We start from the raw sequence: 22,980 nt of genomic DNA, 5'->3' as shown, positions 1-22,980 counted from the left end.
GGCCACAGCCAATTTTATTTATTAGAGTCATAGTCACGCCAAAACCTGAAACAATAAACATCGGTGCGTTAACAACGACAACGACTCAAAACACCAACATGTAAATATATACAATAAACACCCAAGCTTGCCAAGCAATCCAGGTGCCATAACCAAATGCCACTTAAGGAAGCCCCCACCCTGACCTGAGGTTCCAGCACTGACAGCCAAGAACCTCCCACCAGATGTTACCAACCATTCACTTACCACCACATTAACCCCCTGGATACCTGGCAAGCTGCCGCCCCACAGACTGTGACAAACGACACAAACCAACAAACAAAAGAAAAAGGGAGGGAGGGTGGGACTCGCAACCAGGTAAGCTAACCACAAGAATGGTTCCTGAGCCCGGGAAAGCAGCCACTTATATAATCTTCCCCAACTCCACCCCCGAAATTCCCGCCAAAAATCCTACCCCTCCTCCGCACAACAGTCAGGGCCCACTATAGCCCATGCTGGCCCCCCCCCGTGGGTATCATTCTGCCACCACCAGTAGCCATGGACGATCTGAGCCTAGTGGCAGCTAAGTACAAGTCCCCTGTTTCAATGCGCATTTCAATTAGGATTAATAGCGACTCGTGAATAGTTTTCTCAGACGGTGCGATGATCCACATGGAGTAGTAGCCGCCATTTGCATTTTAGATGACGCCGCTGAACACGACGTCTGCAGCTGCCAAATACTTATGAATATGAATTTTTGGGGGGGTTAAAGACTGTGATTGGTAAACGGAGGAAGCTGAAGTCAATCAGCTGTCTCCACGCGGTCGGAAAAACCTATGGACCCCGTCAGAGGGGCAGGGAAGCGATCGACGGGGAAATGAAAGCTTCAAACACTTTTTACCAAAACAATCTGTGTGGGAACTGAACATGTGATGAATGCATATTTACTGGTAGTAACTTGTTTTTCACAGCCAGTACCTGTATGGACCCAATCGCGGCTGGGTAAAATCGGCCCTTTGGCCCCAAAAGAGGCGCATCAAGAGGGTGGCTTAGAAAGAGGTATTGTTTATTTTGGGAATTTTTTTTCCAATCTTTTTCAGTCTTCCTGATTTTAAAATGCATTTGCATAGCCGAGAACAGTCCCTGTATACAGTAATGTTGGTCAATATTGACAAAAACCTGTTTTTTTATCTAATTGTGTCCCAATAAACCCCCTTTATCTGCAGATCTGGAGCCGCCGTCGCTGTCAGTCATGTGATATTTGGGGGTGACTTTCCCGGCTCAAACACCACACTGAGCTGATGCTTTATGGCAATTGCTAATGAAGTCCGTCCCTCCATAGACTATCATTAGTCTGAGAGTCCGCCTGGGTGATTAAGACTGAGCCGTTCTATTGTCTCCCACAGGCAGTATGATAAGGAGTCGGGGGGTTTAGTAGATCGGGGATCAGATAACAGAGCGAGAATCATACAAACGGCTGATATGCAGCTGCCTGAAAACATTATGGGGCTGAGGTAAAAAAAGGAAACGTATGATGATTCTAGTTGGAAATCTTTCATTCCAGGTGTTTCTGCTGCTAAAACGCTCTTAGAATCCTTATAAATGTGACTTGGCAGTTAAAGTCTACAGCGAGCCTGATGTCTTTAGAAAAGTGTGTCATGAATCCATTTTTGGGAGATTTCTGGTAATTTCTGGTCAGTTCACCGGATCTGTGTTTGTCCGTCTCTTTAGAGCGCTTTCGCCCTGTGTCACGTTTGCCTCGAGTCTCGATTCAGACTGACTGAAAGGTTCCTCTGCTTGCATCGCGGAATAAGGAAAGGGAAGGAAAACAAGCCTTAAATGCGTATTTCATACGTAATAAATTGCTCGTTTTTTTATTTTTTTGTTGCAAATGGTTTTGCTTCCCACAAAAAAATGTTCCAGTAAATTGCGTTTAATCCCCCCGGGGGCCCCCTCAGAGACGAACAGGAAAAAGCCCGAGAAATAGGTGAGAAAATTCGACGCTGCGGACTTATTGAAAGGCCTTCCTCGGGCTCCGTTACGTGAATAATTTAAAATGCCTTTCGGTAAATCGTCCTGACATACCTCCCGAGTGTCCCGGTGTTCGCAGGACATAGCTGCCTCACTTTTTTGCGGGCAGCAGGGAACATGGGCCAGTTGGGGGGCATCATCTGACCCACTCCAGGGTGGTAAAATTAACGAAGGTCCAGGAGTTGGGCAGTGGGCCCCATTCTCAGGAAAGAGGACATCTGGGCCCCAAAGTCCACGAGGGTCCAGTCCCGTATGGCAGGCTGTTAGGGCCCAGCTTTGGTTAGCGGGCCACAAGAGCCAACAAGAAGGCCATGGCCCCCCGGCTTTCCTGAGTCCTATATAAATGGGTACTGGTTGTACCGCACTGGTTGTACTGGTTGTGCCCATTACTAGGGTTTTACTGATAGGTCATGAGCCGGTTTGGCACCAGTTAGAGGGTGTCTTCCATCATGGTTTTTGGGTTTCTTTATAAATTATAAATGTATCTTTTTTCGCAAACATAGGGCGAGGGTATGAAGGAGAATCCCACTGTGTTGCTCCTTTTTTGGGGGGTCTTTTTATATATTAAGGGGTGTAGCCCCGGTAAGTAGCTGCACTCAATGCCCCTTAGGTGGGGAGGTCGTGGCACGCAAATATTTACCTGGGCTGTTGTATTGGTGCCGTTTCAGTCTATTTGCTTTTCTCTATATCTGGAAAAAGGGCCAAGGAATTTTTTTTTACAAAAAACTGCCGTGTTATTTCTGAAAATGAGCCCCATAAACGGGGATGAATAAGGAGGCTCCTTGGAGAGCTGGGGTTTATTTTAGTGGCTGGGAGATGCGCCAATGAAATGGAAATTCCAGAACATATTATCATAATTGCCCCATGTGCTTCTCAGGGGAAGAAACGCCAAAATGAACGTTCGTTTATGGGTCCTGGATAGAATCTCTATCTCGCTCTCTCTTAAGTCTGGCTGTATTCCGAACATTTTCTACTTGGAAACAGATATTCCCGGATTTCTCTACCCAAAAATTCTGGCAGGTTAAGTTGAGCTCAAGCAATGTTGTCTTGTGTGATTTAGAAAAGAAAAAAATGGCTTTTTACCAAATCAATAATGATCTATTTAATTGGTCAAAGAGGATTTGTTTGTTAAAGATTTCCAAATTTCCATAAAAATAGTTTGGACATGAAAATATTTAAAACAATTTTGTGTTGTTGCAGGTTCGCAGGGGGAAGAGATTTCCCAGCGCTCTCCCTACTTCCTGTTGTAGGCCTTCCTGTTAAGGAAGAATCCTTAAAGGGAAAGTAAACTCAGGCATCAGCTTGAAAGTTACAACAAGAGGCCAGAATCTAACACTAGAGAGTCAGAGACTGAGATGGAACAGAAGGGAGTTTTACTTTACTGAGAGGGTGGTGGATAAGTGGAACAGCCTCCCTGCATAAGTGATAGAGGGTAATACAGTGAGGGTATGAAACATGCATGGGATAGACGTACGGCTCCTGAATCTAAGACGAGACCAACGACTGATTTAGGTTTGAGTCTTTAAAGCTGAAAAAAACAGGCAGATTAGATGGGGGCCGAATGGGTCTCCCCACCCAGTTCCCTTCCACTAAAGAGTGTCTGGGGCTAGCCCGCCCCTGGATTCAGATAGCCCCACCCTTATAAACAGCAAGCCCTGCCCTTAAACGAAGCCACTCCCCCAGAAGAGGGATAGCCACATGTGGTTCACCCGGTCATTCAAAAACAGCTTCTTAAAAAGACTATATTTTTTAATTATCTATTTTTCATACATATTTTTTTTTCTATATTTTTAAATGCACGTCTTTATAACTAACATTATTTGGAAAAAAAAATACGGATTATTATAATAAAAAGTGAATAACAGTATTGTGATGAAAACGCGCCATAATACATTTTTATGGACTATTAAGCAAATTAATTAAAACATTTTTTTTGAAATGTTTTTGAACAAAACAACATCTGTCTGCATTCCATTTGTTAATGAATTTCAGAATATGTTTTTTTTTTTCTGATGATGTCATCGGGGGAACACAGCGCGCAGCATGGTGCATGTTCCAAATACTTCACGTGAAAAATTAGCAAATATTTTAAAAATAAGGAAAATGATTTATTCTGCGGCGGTACTTAGTGCTTCATAAGCTTAGCTGAACTTGGTGATGTTCCTCAGAACAAATAAATAACAAGACATTATGTTATCTAACAAAACATTTTTTCCATAATTCTTTTTTTTTTTCCAATAAGGCAGGAATATTTAAGAAAATGTTTGTTTTAAAAAAAATTTAAATTAAAAAAATGACAAATATTAGACTAAAATTGTAACTGACATGAAATTATTCTTATTTGTTGGAATAACCATTGCAGCCGTAGCCAACATACACGCCCACATAACTTGTCATTTTTAGTCCAAGAAAAAGCATTTCATAACATTTCTATTAATAAAATTGTTTTTCTCAGTAAAACTGTGGTTTTTGCAAATGTACAACCCCCCCCCCGAGCCTTAACCCTTTCTTATGCTTCCGGGTCACTCTCCCTTTAAACCTTCTCTCCCATCCTCCCCCCACCCTCACAAAGGCTGCCTCGACCAATCAACAACAATCAGCAGTACATGGGTTTATTTAGTGTACAAAACTGTGAAACACAAGAGAAAAATGACAAAACTTTAAGCAATCAATATTCAAAGGAAAAAAAACAGTATTCACAAACTAAAATATATATAAACACCCATTTTTTTAATAAAAATATATATTTTTATGTATATTATTATATTATAAATATATTTACCTTTTTTATTTTTGAGATATTTACATTTTATTAAAATATTATTTTAAGTTTCATATCTATTTTAAATTTTATATATATGTTTTAAAAATATATATCTATTTTACATTATATATATGTTAAAAATATATAGATTTAAAATATATATATATATAAAATTTAAAATAGATGTGAAACTTAACATTAAATTTTAATAAAATGTAAATATCTAAAAAATAAAAAAGATAAATATATTTATAATTTAATAATATACATAAAAAATTATATTTTAGAATATATACATAAAAAATAAATGTAAAATATATAGTATAGTATATATAAAGATTTATAACAGTATATATATATATTATATATATATACATTATATATAAAATAAAATGCTTATGTGGGCACTGCTAACAGATGCATGTGTATAAAAAGTTTTTTTTTGTTTTTTTTATAGTAATGTGCATTAGATGTGCCCGTATGTGTTAAATACTTTAGATAAAACTTCAAGGAGGACAAATTGTTTAAACTCCGTGGTTAACAGATTTATTGCCTGTGAAAGCCTCTGGTGCCATAGCGGGACCAGCTTAATATAGCTAAGCCCCTGATTTTAGCAGATGCCTTTCCAATCAACTAATCATTTTCTAAATTTGTGTCCCACGTTTTTGAAATTCCTCCTGAAGACTGGGTGAGAAGTCTGAATTAAAAAAAAATCCCTATTTTTTTTCTATCGTTGTTTATTAATAATCTCCTCTTAACATTTATTTATTTTTTTTAAAAGAAAACATTTTTGTAGAATATTTAAAGAGAAGCTCAGATTTTTTTTTTAGACATGCTATTGGGCAGCAACTTGCAGTGGAAAATTACATTTACAAATTTCACTTGTAAAGAGGAATTTCTACCTTTTTAAAAATCCTTTCCATACCCTCAGCATTTTGAGAAATTGGGAGAACGTCCCACTCCCCACTCCCCACTCCCCACACACGTCCCCTCAATCAAAGGCCAATTCCCCTTCCACAGCTCCAGCGGGACAGTCCACTGATACTAGCGGACCGCCTGCCAGCGTCCACGGGACCGTCCTCCGACATCAGAGGGACCGCGTACCTGTGTCCAGAGAAGGGATGGCTGCGGGTTTCTGGACTGCAGAGTATCTCGGCTCCTGTGACTGCAGAGTATCTCCACTCCTGTGGCTGCAGAGTATCTCGGCTCCCGTGACTGCAGAGTATCTCTGCTCCTGTGACTGCAGAGTATCTCGGCTCCCGTGACTGCAGAGTATCTCTGCTCCTGTGACTGCAGAGTATCTCGGCTCCTGTGGCTGCAGAGTATCTCGGCTCCCGTGACTGCAGAGTATCTCGGCTCCCGTGACTGCAGAGTATCTCGGCTCCCGTGACTGCAGAGTATCTCGGCTCCCGTGACTGCAGAGTATCTCCGCTCCCGTGACTGCAGAGTATCTCGGCTCCCGTGACTGAAGAGTATCTCGGCTCCCGTGACTGCAGAGTATCTCGGCTCCCGTGACTGCAGAGTATCTCCGCTCCCGTGACTGCAGAGTATCTCCGCTCCCGTGACTGCAGAGTATCTCGGCTCCCGTGACTGAAGAGTATCTCGGGTCCCGTGACTGAAGAGTATCTCGGCTCCCGTGACTGCAGAGTATCTCGGCTCCCGTGACTGCAGAGTATCTCCGCTCCCGTGACTGCAGAGTATCTCGGCTCCCGTGACTGAAGAGTATCTCGGCTCCCGTGACTGAAGAGTATCTCGGCTCCCGTGACTGCAGAGTATCTCCGCTCCCGTGACTGCAGAGTATCTCCGCTCCTGTGGCTGCAGAGTATCTCGGCTCCTGTGGCTGCAGAGTATCTCTGCTCCTGTGACTGCAGAGTATCTCGGCTCCTGTGGCTGCAGAGTATCTCTGCTCCTGTGACTGCGGGTAGCCTCTGCTACCAGGGGCCCTGGGGCAATTACCCCCAATGCCGCAATGCTAATCCGCACCTGCTGCCTCCTTCCTTTTGTCTCCGATGTCCTAAAGCATTTATGGGCTCAAACCCCAAAGTATTCCGAGTTCATCCAGAATCTCTGATAATTCTGCGATCCAAAAAGAGTCACAATTATATCTTAACATCAAAACTTCAATAAAAAACGAACTGCCCCTTTTATTTGTTACCAAACTAAACAGCTGCCCGATTATTTATTTTCCCAAATTTGTACTTTTCAAAGTTTGGTGTTTTTAGATCCCGCTGAATACGATTAACCTTTTGCGTGCCGCAATCTCTCGGACAGTCCGGGATTCATACTCGCTGTATGTTACGCTCGATTTGATGAGCCAAACCACATTACAGAAATGATATTATCCAGATAAAATAAACGAGTGGGATCCCTTGAGAACATCCACGGAAGAAAACTCGCTGAGGGCTCCGCTCAATCAGATCATTTATCATAAAAAGAAATGTTTTCAAGTCAAATTTCATTTGACATAAAACTGGGTTCCAGCTCAGAATTTGGAATTTACATTTTCTGTGCAAAAAAAAAAAAAAAACATACAAAAAAAAAAAAGGCTAGCTTGCTAAACAGTGAAAAATAGTTTCTAGCCTTTAGCTACCGAAGGAATTAAAGGGACCTTTGTTGCCCCACCCCCCCAAAAAAAAACAATTTTTCAGTAAATTACAGCAATTTGCATTCCATTGATTGCTTTGGGCTGACATCCTGCAGTTCTGTCTCCGCCCCCCCTGGAATGTTGTATCAAAACATTTAGAATGTTAGAATGTAAATAAACACTTTATTCAGGTCTTAATGACATTTCTCGAAGTTTGGGCTGCACTGATGGACATGCGAAAAATGTGTAAAAAAAATAAAATAAATAAATAAAAATAAAAAACCATGAAAATTAATTTTTTGAATCAGTTAAAAAAAAGTAAAAAAAAAAAGATAGGGCAATAATTTCAATGCTTAACTTAAATACCTAAAATCGATGAAAATTATTAAATAAATTGATTGGATAGCGTGTCTCATTAAAAATATGTGGCATGGATTCACCCACGGATTTTTTAAACACTTTTTATCCCATCTAGGCAGGCCCGAGGCTTTTAAGCTCCATGGGCAAACTATGTGTCTGGCGCATGTAAACGTTCTAAAATATTATTAAATATGAATTAAAATATTTATTCAAGAAGAGAACTTAAAATATTAGAATTGTACCTGACGTTAGAGCATCGGGCCTGTTTAATCTACTCATTTCTCTAGCTGCTTGAAGGTTTTACCACCTCAGTTGGAAGACTGTTCCCCTTAACAACCCCCATTTTTAGTTTAAAAAAACCCCCCAAAACTTCTGTTTTAGATTATGAGAAATTGTCCCGAGATTTCACCTCCTGGACGAATGGAAACTTTTAATCAAAATCTCGTCTTTCCATAAAAAAAAAAATCTTAAAGAACTATGGACATGGGGGGGGCTTTATTAGTTAATCAACTATTATATGATATATGATTTAAAATGTAACAAAATCTTGTAATAACAAGGTGACAAGAAATGAAATGTCTAGTTTTGTTCTTCTGTCCCTTTAACTGTCACGAGACAGACGTAATAATGAATTCTGTAATCTAAGAACGCGTGCCGGCCGTCACCGTGACAGTTTACTCTGCAAATATAATTACGCGTCTGCGTGTGTTATGTTTGACAGCGAGCGAGTGCGTGGTGGCGTGGCACTGTGCCACGGATGCTGCCGGCTGCTCGGAAGGGTTGATTAGTAGGTGAAGACTGGGCTAATATGTTGTGTGATCGCCGGACGGCGGCAATGAAAGGCAGCTGTAGGGAGAGGTATAACCGATGTGTATGGAGTTCAAATTCTGTGAGGTGGGCAGGGATCGTGCGAGGTTATGGGAATCTGCCCCAGCGTGCTGAGATTCTGCCCATTCGTCCCGGGAACCTACCCTTTCCTCTGAGATTCTGCCCCTTTCGCTCCGGGAGTCTACCAGTTTACCCTGAGATCTTGGCCTTTTGTTTTGGGATTCTGCCCCTTTACTCTGAAATCCTCCCTATTCACTTTGATAATTTGCCCCTTATTTGCCCCTTTACTCTGAGTTCCTTCCCATTGACTGTGAGAAACTGCCCCTTTACGCTGAGATCCTGACCCGTTAGTCGGAGATCCTGCCTGTTCGAGTCTGATATACCAATCCCACGCCAGGAATCTGCCCCTATATGCTGAGATCCTGCCCATTTACCCCCAGCATTTACCTCACCACTCTGAGATTCTGCCTATTCATCCTTGGAGCCTGCCCCTTTTACTCTGACATCATAGCCATTCACGCTTGGAGCCTGCCCCTTTACTCTGACATCATAGCCATTCACCCTTGGAGCCTGCCCCTTTTACTCTGACATCATAGTCAATCACCCTTGGAGCCTGCCCCTTTACTCTGACATCATAGCCATTCACCCTTGGAGCCTGCCCCTTTACTCTGACATCATAGCCATTCACCCTTGGAGCCTGCCCCTTTACTCTGACATCATAGCCATTCACCCTTGGAGCCTGCCCCTTTACTCTGACATCATAGCCATTCACCCTTGGAGCCTGCCTTTTTGCTCTGACATCATAGCCATTTATCCTGGGAATCTACCCCTTTAGTCTTTGATCCTGCCCGTTCACCCTCAGATTTTACCCCACTACTCTGAGATTCTGCCTATTCACCCTGGGGATTTACCCCTCTACCCTTAAATCATGTCTATTTCCCGTGGGAATCTGCCCCTTCATGCTATCGCCCCAAAAATGTGCCCACTCCCCCTAAGGATCTGCCCTGAGAACCACAGAAAGTCGTGATATTATTTTATATTTTAGATATTATTTTAATTCATTCGTGGGTTTTTTTTCGAACTATTTTTAGGTCATTTTTTTTCCCTACAATGTTTCCAATCAGATAATTAATTCCCGGCGACAGAATTTATCTTGTAATTTGGTGATCGAATCATTTGTTTGCCCCAAACCTATCCTTTCCGGGAGGAGAGGTGGCAGCCCGCGTCTCTCCGCTCTTCTCTCCGTCGCTCGGTTTGTGACGGCAGCCTCAGGCGATCACACAAAGCGTCGTTAAAGTGGAAGAAAAGCTCTAATTTATCAGTTTAATCGAGTTAATTTGTTAAATAATGTCGCTCGTTAACCGGTGAACTGTAATAACCATCAGGGAGCCCGAGGGCGAGTCAATTCTAGGCGTTTCTCCCGTATCCGTGGGGATTTATTGCAAACTTTTTCTAAAAATACGACGATATTAAAAGACCAAATAAGGCAAATTTTTGGTCTCTCTTTTTCTAGGAGGACAACAAAAAAAAATCACACATAGTTCCCATATTTAGGTCTGACAATAATTAAGAAATAAGTGTTATATCATACAATATTCGTACAATTTCGGGGACTGCCTAATTGTCACGTGACGCATAACCGAGCACTGATTGGTTGTTGCCATGGAGACAGAACAGACGTCTTCAAAAATATTCTATGTAGTTTTTATGTGATTAAGACTTTAGAGGAAAGGAGAAAATTGTGAAGATACCTCAGATCTTCACAAAGGGCCTATTTTTTGGCGACTTTCCTGATATCGGAAATAATCTGTAATACATTTTTAAATTTATCTCCTTAATTAATCTCTTGTATTCCATTTTTTATGTTGTTTTTTTTTGGTTTTTTTTTTTTAAGTACACAAAGTTCCGAATTCAAAGTTTATTTAGATGAACGTCTTATGGAAAAACGATTCTGGCCGATGATTGTTTACAGACGATGTATGACATCAAAGACGTGCAAAGTGTTTGGGAAAGTTTATGTCAGAGACGGTCTCTGAGGGTCTGCGAGGGCCGGGCTGATACCAGAACTTCTGAGTTCTTTTCCTGGAATGAACTATTTTAGTCGTGGGTCCGTGACCAACAGAGTCAACGTTTCCTTCCAAACCTGGGTCGTCTCCGGAATCAGACGATGTTGCGGGTGACACCGAGCTGATGACGGACGACATCAGTGTCTTTCCATGGAACCATAAATGAGGACCCTCCGGGTTTTGCCCAGAGACTCTGAGTGAAGTGTTTGCTTCTCCGGGTCACTACAGGGAAACTCCAGGTCGCGGGAGAGGCCTTGTGGCCCCCCCTACACGCCGTCCCTTTCCCCTCCACAGCGTGTATCCCGTAACGTCAGCGGGACCACCTACTGGCGTCAGCGGGACCACCTACTGGCGTCAGCAGGACCACCTACTGGCGTCAGCGGGACCACCTACTGATGTCAGCTAGAGCACTCGATGATGTCAGAGGAACCTCCCACCCGCATCCCGCAGTGGGGGGCAACGGCTAGATGGAGCCAGAAAGTTCCCATGTAAACCCAACTAGATTGGTCCTCAGCCAGCATTAGACCTTCAGTTGGGCCAGCAGAGAGCCTGCGCGACTCCGAGTAACAACCAAAAATAGGGAGACCTGGGAACTTTGTTTTAATAAATCAGCTCTGACACCAGCTATGATGAACTACAAGTCCCAGTATCCCAAATTTCTGGAACGTTTACCTCGCTCCCGACGGGATATGAACGCATGTTTCCCGTATGTTACACACAGTGTACTCACCTCCCTGCTTCTCTCGTCTTACAGGTGGATGCCGATGATGTCATCACCAAGGAAGAACAAATTTTCCTGTTACTGAAAGCCAAAGCAAAGTGCGAAAGACATATAAGCTCCAAAGTGCCCAAACAACACGGTAAGTTTATAAAAAATACTTTCAGAGGGAAGCATTCGTTTATTCCTCGTATGAGAGTTTATAAATATCGCTCTGTGTTCTTTTTTTACCCCAGTTGTAGTTTTTGCCCCATAATATAATGTTTTGTATGATTCTCGCTCTGTTATCTGAGCCCCGATCTACTGGATAAACCCCCTGACTCCCTATCATAGCTCTTGTGGCAATATAATAGAATGGCTCAGTGTTAATCACCCAATGGGACCCTCTGACTAATGAAAGTCTATGGAGGAACGGCCTTCATTAGCATCGCCGTAAAGCATCAGCTCAGTGTTGTGATTGAGAAGGGAAAGTCACCCAAAATATCACATGACTGACAGCAATGGTGGCTCCAGGTCTGCAGATAAAGGGGGTTATTGGGGCAAAATGAGATACAACCTACAATGGAGGTCAGAGCTGGAACAACACAGGTCCCCGTCAGCTTGATGGGGAGATCAGAATCAGGACATTTTGGGATGTTTTGGACACATGGAAACGTCAACTAGAGAGCGATGAGTCTGACCAACGACTGAATAGGTTACCCAGCCGACGGGGCCGGGGTCTCCGATTTAAGAAATAATATTCATTATCAGGAACTCAGCGCCCCATTTTCTAAAAGGCTTCCCGGCAGAATATAAATCGTGGAAAATGAATCTGTGATGAAGAACCTTAAACATTTTCTCTTTTGCTCTACTGCTCTTTTTGCTTTTATTCTAATTCGCTATTTGCCGGCATCGTAGAACATAAATTATCTATATATATATATTTATTTATTTATTCCATTTTTAGAGAAAATGAATAAAAATAAAGTTTAAAAAAAAACCTAAGCGCTGTATGTGGATCATATGCCTTGTAGATAAATCTGGCCGCCCCAGCTGTGCTTCTCCACACGACTAATTCTGTTATTTATAACTTTATATCTCTTCTCTCTCTCTCCCTCTCTCTCTTCTCTCTGCTCTCTCTCTCTCTTGTCTTTCTCTCTCTCTTCTCTCCCTCTCTCTCTCTCTCTCTCTCTTTCTCTCTCTCTTCTCTCCCTCTCTCTCATCTCTTTTCTCTCTATTCTCGCTATCTTCTCTCTCTCTTATCTCTCCTCTCTATCTCTTATCTCTCTCTTATCTCTCCTCTCTATCTCTTATCTCTCTCTTCTCTCTGCGCTCTCTCTCTTGTCTTTCTCTCTCTCTTCTCTCCCTCCCTCTCTCTCTCTCTCTCTCTCTCTCTCTCTCTCTCTCTCTCTTTCTCTCTTCTTCTCTCCTCTCTCTCATCTCTTTTCTCTCTATTCTCGCTATCTTCTCTCTCTCTCTTATCTCTCCTCTCTCTTATCTCTCTCTTATCTCTCTCTCGTCTCTCTCACTCTAACTTTATTTCTTTCTGTGGTTCACCAAAGTTATTCTGAAATTCTTCCCTGACTGTAGTCCGAGCAGTCGCCGCGTGAACATAATAATTATCGTGTTTAAGTTTTATTTTAGGGTCCCCCCCCCCCAGACGCTCGGATCGCTGACTTGCGGTTATTTTTACCAGAATCCGTGAAACATAAATAACCGCAGCGTTCGATATCCCTTCTCCTTTCATTCCGAAGCGCTAACGTTCAGGCAGCTTATACAAAATCCACACAAAATAAACAAAAATGTCATTGTAACCGCGGCGATCTGTTTCCTGCGGGCGGAAGGCAGCGCTCGGCGGCCAATTGATGTAACTTTGCGTTTGTTACTTTATAGAACGGCGACAAAGTTACCTTTTACTTAACGCAGGATACAATTTGTAGCAAATAAACAAATAAACAACATTTCCTGCCGAGACTTTTCCCGATATCCCCCCCCCCCCCCCCCCGGTGACTTACAGTATTACATCCTACTCTTGGACTCTTGTTAAATAAAGGAATTCCCGTTTGGAAATAATGCCCCGTTTTTCCACAGTTTGGTATATTTTATTTTTTGCCCTGCGTTGCTCAGCTCTGACATCACAGAGGGGGGTGGGCGTTGGATTGGAGACTAGAAGTGGTTATAGGATGTCAGAGAGCTGTGATGTAAAACATGCAGGAAGAGCTTTGGAAGAAGGACAGGACTCTGTTGCTAAGCAGCACCAGTATCTCAATACTCAATGAAATGATGAGGAGCATTAAGGATAAAATGTTTCTTTTACATGATGCGGCACATATTGGGGGGTATTTTATAAATCTAAGACGAGACCAACGAATGATTAAGGTTTGAGTCTTTACAGCAGGAGAAGCAGCGACTAGACGGGGGCCGGATGGGGCCGATCTGCCGGCGGGTTCTGTGTTTATATGACCCTTTTTCTATTTATAAAGTAGAGATGCTGATGTGATAGTTTATCGCGTCCCGGCTGTGAGCTGTTAGCGTTCGATATAAATGAACCCCAAATATTTAGAACTATTCCCCCCAAAAACCTAATTTTGTATCAATTCCAAATTTTTGAGTTCATTGGCACTCAGCCGGGTCCAGACCTCACGCTGTATATAAAACGTGTCTGAGTTCCGCGGAATCGTAAGCAGATCTCAAAATCTGTGACCCCCGATATGTTTTTGATAATTGGGAAAATAAATGGTTTTTTTTTTTAACCAAATAATAATAATTTCAGACTTTTATTCAAAGTAATTTAGGTTGGATATTCACTCTGATATGATTACATTTGCACCTGATAGATTGTAAGCTCCCGGGAACAAGGCCCTCTTCTCCTTCTGTCACAGTCTGTCATAATATATGTTAATGTTGCCATCAATTTGGTATCTTGACGACTCTTAATGTTACCATAAATTTTCACTCTCGCCCGCGCTCTATTATTACCGTATAATGTAATATAAAGGGTCGCAAATCAGGACTGTTGTGTGAAACATGGGACACTTGGGAGGTATGGAACCCTTACCCTTGTGTTATCAATAAATACGCTGTAGGAACCCGAGTTTTTAATTACGTTGAGTTTTAAACATGTTGGATTCCCTCGCAAGCGACCTCAGAAAACGCAGCTTCTCGAGGGAAACCCATCTGGGCTCCGTCTTAACGGGGCCTCCATTTCATCATCATTTTAGAAAATCGTATAATTATTTGTTTACATTTTATTCCTATATACACTACGGTCCAAAAGTTTGGGGTCACTAAGAAATCTCTTTGTTTTTGTTTTTTGGGGGGGAGCACATTTTCCCCATTAAAATAGCATGAAACGGATCAGAAATCCAGCGCAGACGGGGTTAATGCTGGAAATGACTATTATAGCTAAAACGGCTGACTTTTAATGGAATCTCTTCATAGGCGTAAAGAGGCCCTTTATCACTCCCATCACTCCTTTGTTCCAATGGCCCTTTATCACTCCCATCACTCCTGTGTTCCAATGGCCCTTTATCACTTCCATCACTCCTGTGCTCCAATGCCCCTTTATCACTCCCATCACTCCTGTGTTCCAATGCCCCTTTATCACTCCCATCACTCCTGTGTTCCAATGGCCCTTTTTCACTCTCATCACTCCTGTGTTCCAATGGCCCTTTATCACTCCCATCACTCCTGTGTTCCAATGGCCCTTTATCACTCCCATCACTCCTGTGTTCCAATGGCCCTTTATCACTCTCATCACTCCTGTGTTCCAATGGCCCTTTATCACTCCCATCACTCCTGTGTTCCAATGGCCCTTTTTCACTCTCATCACTCCTGTGTTCCAATGGCCCTTTATCACTCCCATCACTCCTGTGTTCCAATGGCCCTTTATCACTCCCATCACTCCTGTGTTCCAATGGCCCTTTATCACTCTCATCACTCCTGTGTTCCAATGGCCCTTTATCACTCCCATCACTCCTGTGTTCCAATGGCCCTTTATCACTCCCATCACTCCTGTGTTCCAATGGCCCTTTATCACTCCCATCATTCCTGTGTTCCAATGGCCCTTTATCACTCCCATCACTCCTGTGTTCCAATGGCACGTTGTGTTCGCTGATCAGAGTTTAAGTTTAAAAGGATAATCGATGGTTAGAAACCCTTTTGTAATTACGTTACAGCCAGAAATGTCTTTGTTTTCCATGAAATCAGCCGAGTGACCCCAAACTTTTGAAAGGTATTGCGTGTCTTTGGTGACGGGACTGGTGGTCATGTGCTGGTCTCGGCACTTTAAGCCAGCGGGCGCCTGATGACACTTAATGCGCCAGATGGATTGACATTAAGCAAGAAAACCCGACCCCCCCTCTCCCTGCATCCCGTTTATTTCCCCCCCGCTTGTATTTGTAGCCATTTTCCTGGGAAATTAATAATTATTGTAAAAGTGAATTATCCCCAGGTCACCGCCCTGATTATTCATGCGCGCCGCCAAATATCTCAGCGACGTCAGGCGTGAACAACCGCAAAAAATGAATGGAACGGAATCTCAATAATAAAAACTAACGGCTTTTCTGTAATTGTTTCCGAATTATATATTTTAACGAAATCCATGAAATGCAAGATCAGACTTCGAAATATCTGTCGACTACGGGGGCCGATCAACATCTTCTCAATAATCTCAGTTATTCTTGTCTTAGATTCAGGAGCCGGATGTCTACCCCATGCATGTTTAATCCCCTCACTGTATTACCCTCTACCACTTCTGCTGGGAGGCTGTTCCACTTATCCACCACTCTCTAAGCAAAGGCAGCTGTTCCCCGTTTGTAACATTATTTATTTGCCTTTTTTTTTAGGTCAGAATAGCCTAATTCAGATAATAATGCATCCCATCCCCCGCATCATACATCCTTGATATGTCGAAGTATTAATCATGTTCATTAACCTCGCCGCAGACAGGTTTATGAAAGAAACATTTCTCAAGTAAACGACGCCAAAAAAAATCGCATTCCTCGTTAATCCGTTTGTGGGTTTTTGATGCATTATAAGGAAAGTATGTCTCCGCAGGGTGATTTATCATTTTACACGGGGGTATGTGAATTCTGTTGGCTGGGATTGATGGGATTTATCTGACGCCAATAATAAAATTATCTCAGTCCGGAGCGCACTCCTTTCTATCCCCCCCCCCAGCTAGGATCATATATAAGGCTCCCTGTTGGTGCGTTTGCTCCCAGTATGTTATGGCTGATATCCCTGCTTGAATGCAGGTGACTCACTTAAATTAATCTTTAAATAATGACAAGTTAAGATCTCCATTTTGGTAACGCATTTTCTTAGAATCTTCGCAATAGGCTATTAAAGAGTTAATATTTCTCGGGTCTCATTTACAATTATTGATAGAAATTATGACTAAATTTGAGATATTGGTGCCGATGCCTGCGCACAGCTTCTTCTTCTTCTTCTTCTTCTTTTCAGGGATACGGGGGTTTAGAACATTCTACGGATAGAATACGTTAGTCCTCGGGGTAAATAATTAGCCGACGTCTGCACCGTGCCTCCAATCATTAGATTATGGGACATGTAACAGAACACAGATGTGCGTCTGAGGTGGCTGACCTCGCCAGTCCCCCGGATACCAATTAATGGGAGACATGTTGGAGTCCAGCGTTCTGCTCAAACTAATTAGTATCAAACGAGAGGCCCACAGTCTCACACTGTTCTAATTCACACACAAACTCTCGGGAAAACTCAGGAGAGGCCGTCGACGTACCCTACAGGCTGGAACCTCAACGAAGGAAAGAGAGGTTGGGGTTTTTTTTGGACAATCAAAAGCTTCCGACTTCCTTCGGCAGATCAAATTCGAGCAGATCAGCCACGCGGCCTCACCTGAGGCCGTAGGCATCTCGATGAAGGTCCCTTCTCATCATCTGGTGGACCTAATGAGCTCCACACTCAAAGCGAGATGAGTATCACAAGGAACGAGCCTCGTGGTAGCCCACCAGAATACCAATGATTGACGTCAATTGATCCGTCAGGTCACTCTGGCTTGCGTACGTCAGCTGGAATTCTTCCAGCCTACTCGATAAAATTCTGAAATAAAATAGTGCGTAGAGCTCCCCTGTGACCTCATTAAACAACAGAAATGTCATTAAAAATCAGGCAGAATGGGACAATATTGTTGCTCGGACCTTGCTAAATATAGCGGTTCTTTCTTCCAACGTCCCTGACGGTTCTCATCACTCTAAGCATACCTGGGAACTTTCTGACGACTCTGAAACCCTTCAAATAAGAACAGCCGATCACAAAGATTCTATTGGAGTGGCTCTAATGATGGTTCTTATGGAAACCATGAATGATGAGTTGGCTCCAGGGTGTGTGACCCTAAGAATCTGCCCATTCATCCAAGATTAGGGTAAAAACCCAGAGAATCTGCCCATTTATCCCACATGACTGGGATGAACCCCCTAAAGACTCAAGACTCTAGTTAATGGTGGTAGCCACTACAAGTTTGACCCGGTGTCTCAGCCTCCTGTGTCTACAGTATTAGGCTTCTTCATTATCCTAGGCTCTTCCATGTCCTTCTCAACGGGGCTGAGCCTCGGCGCTCACCACCGGGGACAACCGTTCCTCCAATCAGGCGAAAAAGGCCCTATTGCGTATCCACTCTCAAAAAGGCCAGGATAATGCATCGGAGAGCCGGGAGAAGAACTCTGAGATACCAGGTACATCACTGGTGGTAAAGAACCATCTCTTTGTGGCGTTCCTGGTATGTCGGTGGTCACAAAGCGGTTAATCATTGTACCCATCCAGATACTAGGCTTATAGAGATGTAATTCCCGCTTTATTCCATAATCCTCCAAACACGTAGATATTTAAACCCCTCAGGATCTAGAGGAGTTACACGGGTCTCCTGAATATTCATGGCCACAACGCAAAGACATCTTGGAAAGCCTAAGAACTAACGTGAGATGTTTGAAAAGCCTGCGCGAGGTGTTTAAATGTCAGTCTGGGCATCACGGGGCTGTTTAATGCACGTGTAATAAAGCGTGTGCGTTCAGGGGGGCCGCTGATGGGCCACTTAGTGCGTTGTTATAAGGATACAACCAAAGAGAAAAACGGTCGAAAAGCACTTCCCATTAACGTAAGAGACGCGGAACCGGAGGACGCACGAAGAGAGGGGTCACTTTATTTTAGTTCTGGTGACAATCAGGAATTTAAAGGGTTTCGGTGATTCTGTCAATAAATCTCTTTCATTAAAATAATTCTTTATAATAACGTGAGAGAGATATTTATATATGTTATATATTTGTTTTGTTGGGAGTTTCTCCTCATTTTTGAACGTTCATAAGAATGAACAAAATTGGAAAATTGTTAAAATTAAAATTCGTTGGAATCCGATTGCCCAAGTCTAGGACAGAAAGATGTTTTTCTATACTTTTTATATACAGGACCTCTATAAAAGAAGAAATGGGTAATCCGGCCCCCGGAGCTAACATTTAAATATTTAGCCGCAGAATATCTCTAGAACTCAAACACACAACCTGCTTCCCGCTCTCGGGATGGCTTTCCAGTTCTTTTAAATGATTTATTGCGCAAGATGATGACAAAACCCATTTTGTTTTTTTGCTTCATTCTGATGCATTTATTACATAATTGTGACATTTGATGACATCATTCAATATGATTACAAGACGAGTCTTGTCATTGCTAAATCATTACTCGTATCCTAGAGTTTGATGTTCTTTAGAAGCTGAGATATTAGATCGCATTTAAGAAATCAGAGAGAACGATGATCTGTCCTGTGGTGGATGTGGAGATGTGGTAGAACTTTGAGTCTTATGATGATGTGGGCTGATGGAACTCCATAGGACGTGTGGTACCATCATAACTTCAGGGTCATCTATAAGTGACCTGGACCAGGGTTGATATTAGTGCCAGGCGAGTCAGGCAGCTGCCTTTGGTTCCTAGATTGGGGCGGCAGGCAACAGTCCCTATACAAAATGCCCCCAGTTGTAGAAGTCAATGTGGTGCCTGACAAGAGACGGAAGCTTCCAAAATGCACAAGAGATCAATGCCTTCATTTTCAATGAATGAAGAACACATGGTTGGCTTTGGTCGAGGGGGCTTCTCGTCTGAGGAGCTATTTGGCCGAGGACTGGCCGAGACTCGGACATATTTTGTATCTTCTCCAAGCCTTGTTTGGAGCGAGAGACCATTTTTTAAAACTGTGAGCAGTTCTTCACGTGCTGGTATTTAGAATATTTTTTTTCCCCCCACCATCATTAATTTATGTCTACGTTCAATCAGTTTTGTTCCGGAGCGTGAGAGCAGAAGACCTCGTCCTGTCGCTTGGAAGTAATGCATATAACTCCATTCTGTGGACTTCTAGATGTCAGCGAATGTCTAATGCTCCTGGGTGATGTAAGGGTATATGCTGTGCGAGAGGCCATCTCCACCGGTGACAAAGTGACTTAATATTAAGGTCGACATATTCTGGTCAAATTTATGTAGGTCTAGCTTGACCACACCTTGACCTAATGGCGACCTCCGACGGAGGTCTTCACTGAAACCCTGGTTCTCCAATTAGGAATTATGGAAAAAAAGATGAAATGGTAAAATGTATCTTTATTAAACCAAACTTACCATCCAATTCTACCTTTGTTCTTACTTTGGTTCCTCTTCAGTGGGCCAATATTCCGTCCGTGAGCGTGATCTGTGCCATTTTTTTTAATTTTTTTTTGCCTCTGTACTCGTAACAAAATTCTAAAATTACACTAAAATTCAGCCAAGAATATTTTGGAACGTTAAATAAAAAAACATATAATATAATTTTCAGGACAGACTAAAATATCACTAAAATCAAAAATATTTGGTCTCAAAAATGTTTTGTTTTGTTTCTAGATTCCTTAAATTCTCCTGGTTTGTAATTCTTTTGCCCGTCGAGTCCTTCTTACCTTCACTACTGTGGAAGAAAATATTTGTTCAATATTGTCGACAATTTAATATTCTTAATCCTCATGCTTAATTTTTTTTCCTTTCCGCTCGGCCAAAATAAATGAAGTGTTAATTGCAGTTTTAGAATCGGAGATTTATTCCATTTCCAGTAAGACTAAAGCCCGTTCAACAAAAACACAACTTTAAAGATCTTATGTACTTTAGGCTTTTCTCGATTCTTCTGCGATTTCCTATTATTAAATTTCATAGGGTTTTTTTCCCAGCGTAATATATTTTTTATGCTTATATTTTGGGGGGAGAAAAGGCTTCTATATTTCATCGATTACAGGAAATTGGGATATTTGGGGCGGGGCTAGACCAGAAATAAGTGACACATGTGCCTGAAGGGGGCGTGGCCACCCTGGCCTTGCCCAAAGACCCAACTCATAACTCCCATTGACAGCTGCAAAGGAAGTTCCTGAGAGATTGGGACTACCTTGTAAAAAGCAGGACTGTTGGGAAGTATGATAATGTTAATTTTTCCATATATATATTTGTTTTAATGATAAACATTCACATTTTCACAATATTATATTATTGGTTTTTTTAACAGATATTTCATGGTTTTATGCGATCAATATATTTTCATTTAAACAACGCATTAAAAATAAATTCTAATATGTTTATCGGTCCGTAGGATACAACGGTTTATAAAAATATCCAAGGTCCTGCTGAATTCTTTAAAACATTCCATTCAGGCCTTTTTATATTCTTTATTTGTTAAAAACAACGTTAATGACTTCATAAAGAACCTTTTATGTTGTATGTATGTATAGGGAAACTAAAATATTAACCCTTTAATAGCCTGTCATGAAGATGTATACAGCTGTATACAGTAATAACCCCCAGCGCTGTATACAGTAATATAACCCCCAGCGCTGTATACAGTAATATAACCCCCAGTGCTGTATACAGTAATATAACCCCCAGCACTGTATACAGTAATATAACCCCCAGCGCTGTATACAGTAATATAACCCCCCAGCGCTGTATACAGTAATATATAACCCCCCCAAGCGTTGTATACAGTAATATAACCCCCCAGCGCTGTATATAGTGAAATAACCCCCCAGCGCTGTATACAGTAATATACCCCCAGCGCTGTATATAGTGAAATAACCCCCCAGTGCTGTATACAGTAATATAACCCCCCAGTGCTGTATACAGTAATATAACCCCCAGCGCTGTATACAGTAATATAACCCCCAGTGCTGTATACAGTAATATAACCCCCAGCACTGTATACAGTAATATAACCCCCCGGCGCTGTATACAGTAATATAACCAGGCCCGGGCGGCCCAAGGCCGGATTGACTTAGGGGCTGATGGAGCTGCAGCTCCAGGCCCCTACCTTAAAATAGGCCAATCAGGACTGGACTGACTGGGCCTATGCGGCCTCTACGGCCGCATTAACGCAGGGCATAAGGGGCACCTTCCCCTTAAGCCCGCAGCAACTGCGACCGGGTCCGCCACTCTAGGAGGCCGGGCAGCCCCAACCAGGGCCGGCCTTAGGGGTGCGCGGCCGAAAAGGGCTTAAATTAAAACATCGGGGGGGGGGTGTTGTTTACTTTATTTAACATCCTTCATGTTAAATAAAGTTTGTTTAACTTAATTTAACATGGAGGATGTTAAATAAAGTAAAAAAAAAAAAACAACAAAAAAAAACCCTAAGGCCGGCCCTGGTTAGGGCTGCCCGGCCTCCTAGAGTGGCGGACCCGGTTGCAGTTGCTGCTTACTCCGGCAACAAGGTAAGTAGGGTAAGGGAGGGGGGTGCAGTGAGAAGGGGGAGAGGGGTTAGATAGAAAGGGGGTACATGGGAAAGGGGGTACATAGTGATAAGGGGGAACATAGTTAGAAGGGGCAGATAAGAAGGGGATGGGGAGAGGGGTTAGTATGAATGCGTATGAGAATGAATGAATAAATGTGTGGATGAATTGTATGAATGCGTATGAGAATTAATGTATTCATGTGTGGATAAATTGCTTGAATGATTTGTGAGACTGCATTAATGAATATGTCTTATTGATTTGTGTGAATGAGTGAGTAAGTGTTTGTGTCTATCATGAATGGGCTGAAAAATGGGCTGCTCGTTCTTAAATGCCCGGGCCTTTTTTTTGTCCCAGTCCGGGCCTGAATATAACCCCCAGCACTGTATACAGTAATATAACCCCCAGCGCTGTATACAGTAATATAACCCCCCAGCGCTGTATACAGTAATATAACCCCCAGCGCTGTATACAGTAATATAACCTCAGCGCTGTATACAGTAATATAACCCCCAGCACTGTATACAGTAATATACCCCCCAGCGCTGTATATAGTAATATAACCCCCCAGCGCTGTATACAGTAATATAACCCCCCAGCGCTGTATACAGTAATATAACCCCCAGCGCTGTATACAGTAATATAACCCCCCAGCGCTGTATACAGTAATAACCCCCCAGCGCTGTATACAGTAATATAACCCCCAGCGCTGTATACAGTAATATAACCCCCCAGCTGTATACAGTAATATAACCCCCAGCGCTGTATACAGTAATATAACCCCCCAGCGCTGTATACAGTAATATAACCCCCCAGCACTGTATACAGTAATATAACCCCCAGCGCTGTATACAGTAATAATCCCCCAGCGCTGTATACAGTAATATAACCCCCCCAGCACTGTATATAGTAATATAACC

General features: G+C 42.5%; 1 protein-coding gene across 1 annotated transcript in view; it reads left to right on the top strand.

The window, feature by feature from the left end:
* LOC149276936 (parathyroid hormone/parathyroid hormone-related peptide receptor-like) overlaps window positions 1-22,980 on the top strand; it is a 75,493-nt gene that overhangs the window by 4,933 nt on the left and 47,580 nt on the right. The window contains exons 4-7 of the mRNA XM_089503260.1: window positions 5,795-5,935; window positions 6,021-6,146; window positions 10,907-10,987; window positions 11,367-11,472. Coding sequence (XP_089359386.1) covers window positions 5,795-5,935; window positions 6,021-6,146; window positions 10,907-10,987; window positions 11,367-11,472 — 454 coding nt within the window. The remainder of the gene's footprint in view (window positions 1-5,794; window positions 5,936-6,020; window positions 6,147-10,906; window positions 10,988-11,366; window positions 11,473-22,980) is intronic.

This window comes from Sceloporus occidentalis, unplaced genomic scaffold (assembly GCF_023333645.1).
Source record: "Sceloporus occidentalis isolate IW3139 unplaced genomic scaffold, rSceOcc1.0.p SCAF_224, whole genome shotgun sequence".
In the NCBI taxonomy this organism is placed as follows: Eukaryota; Metazoa; Chordata; class Lepidosauria; order Squamata; family Phrynosomatidae; genus Sceloporus; species Sceloporus occidentalis.
This window is presented reverse-complemented; position numbering and strand designations above follow the sequence as displayed.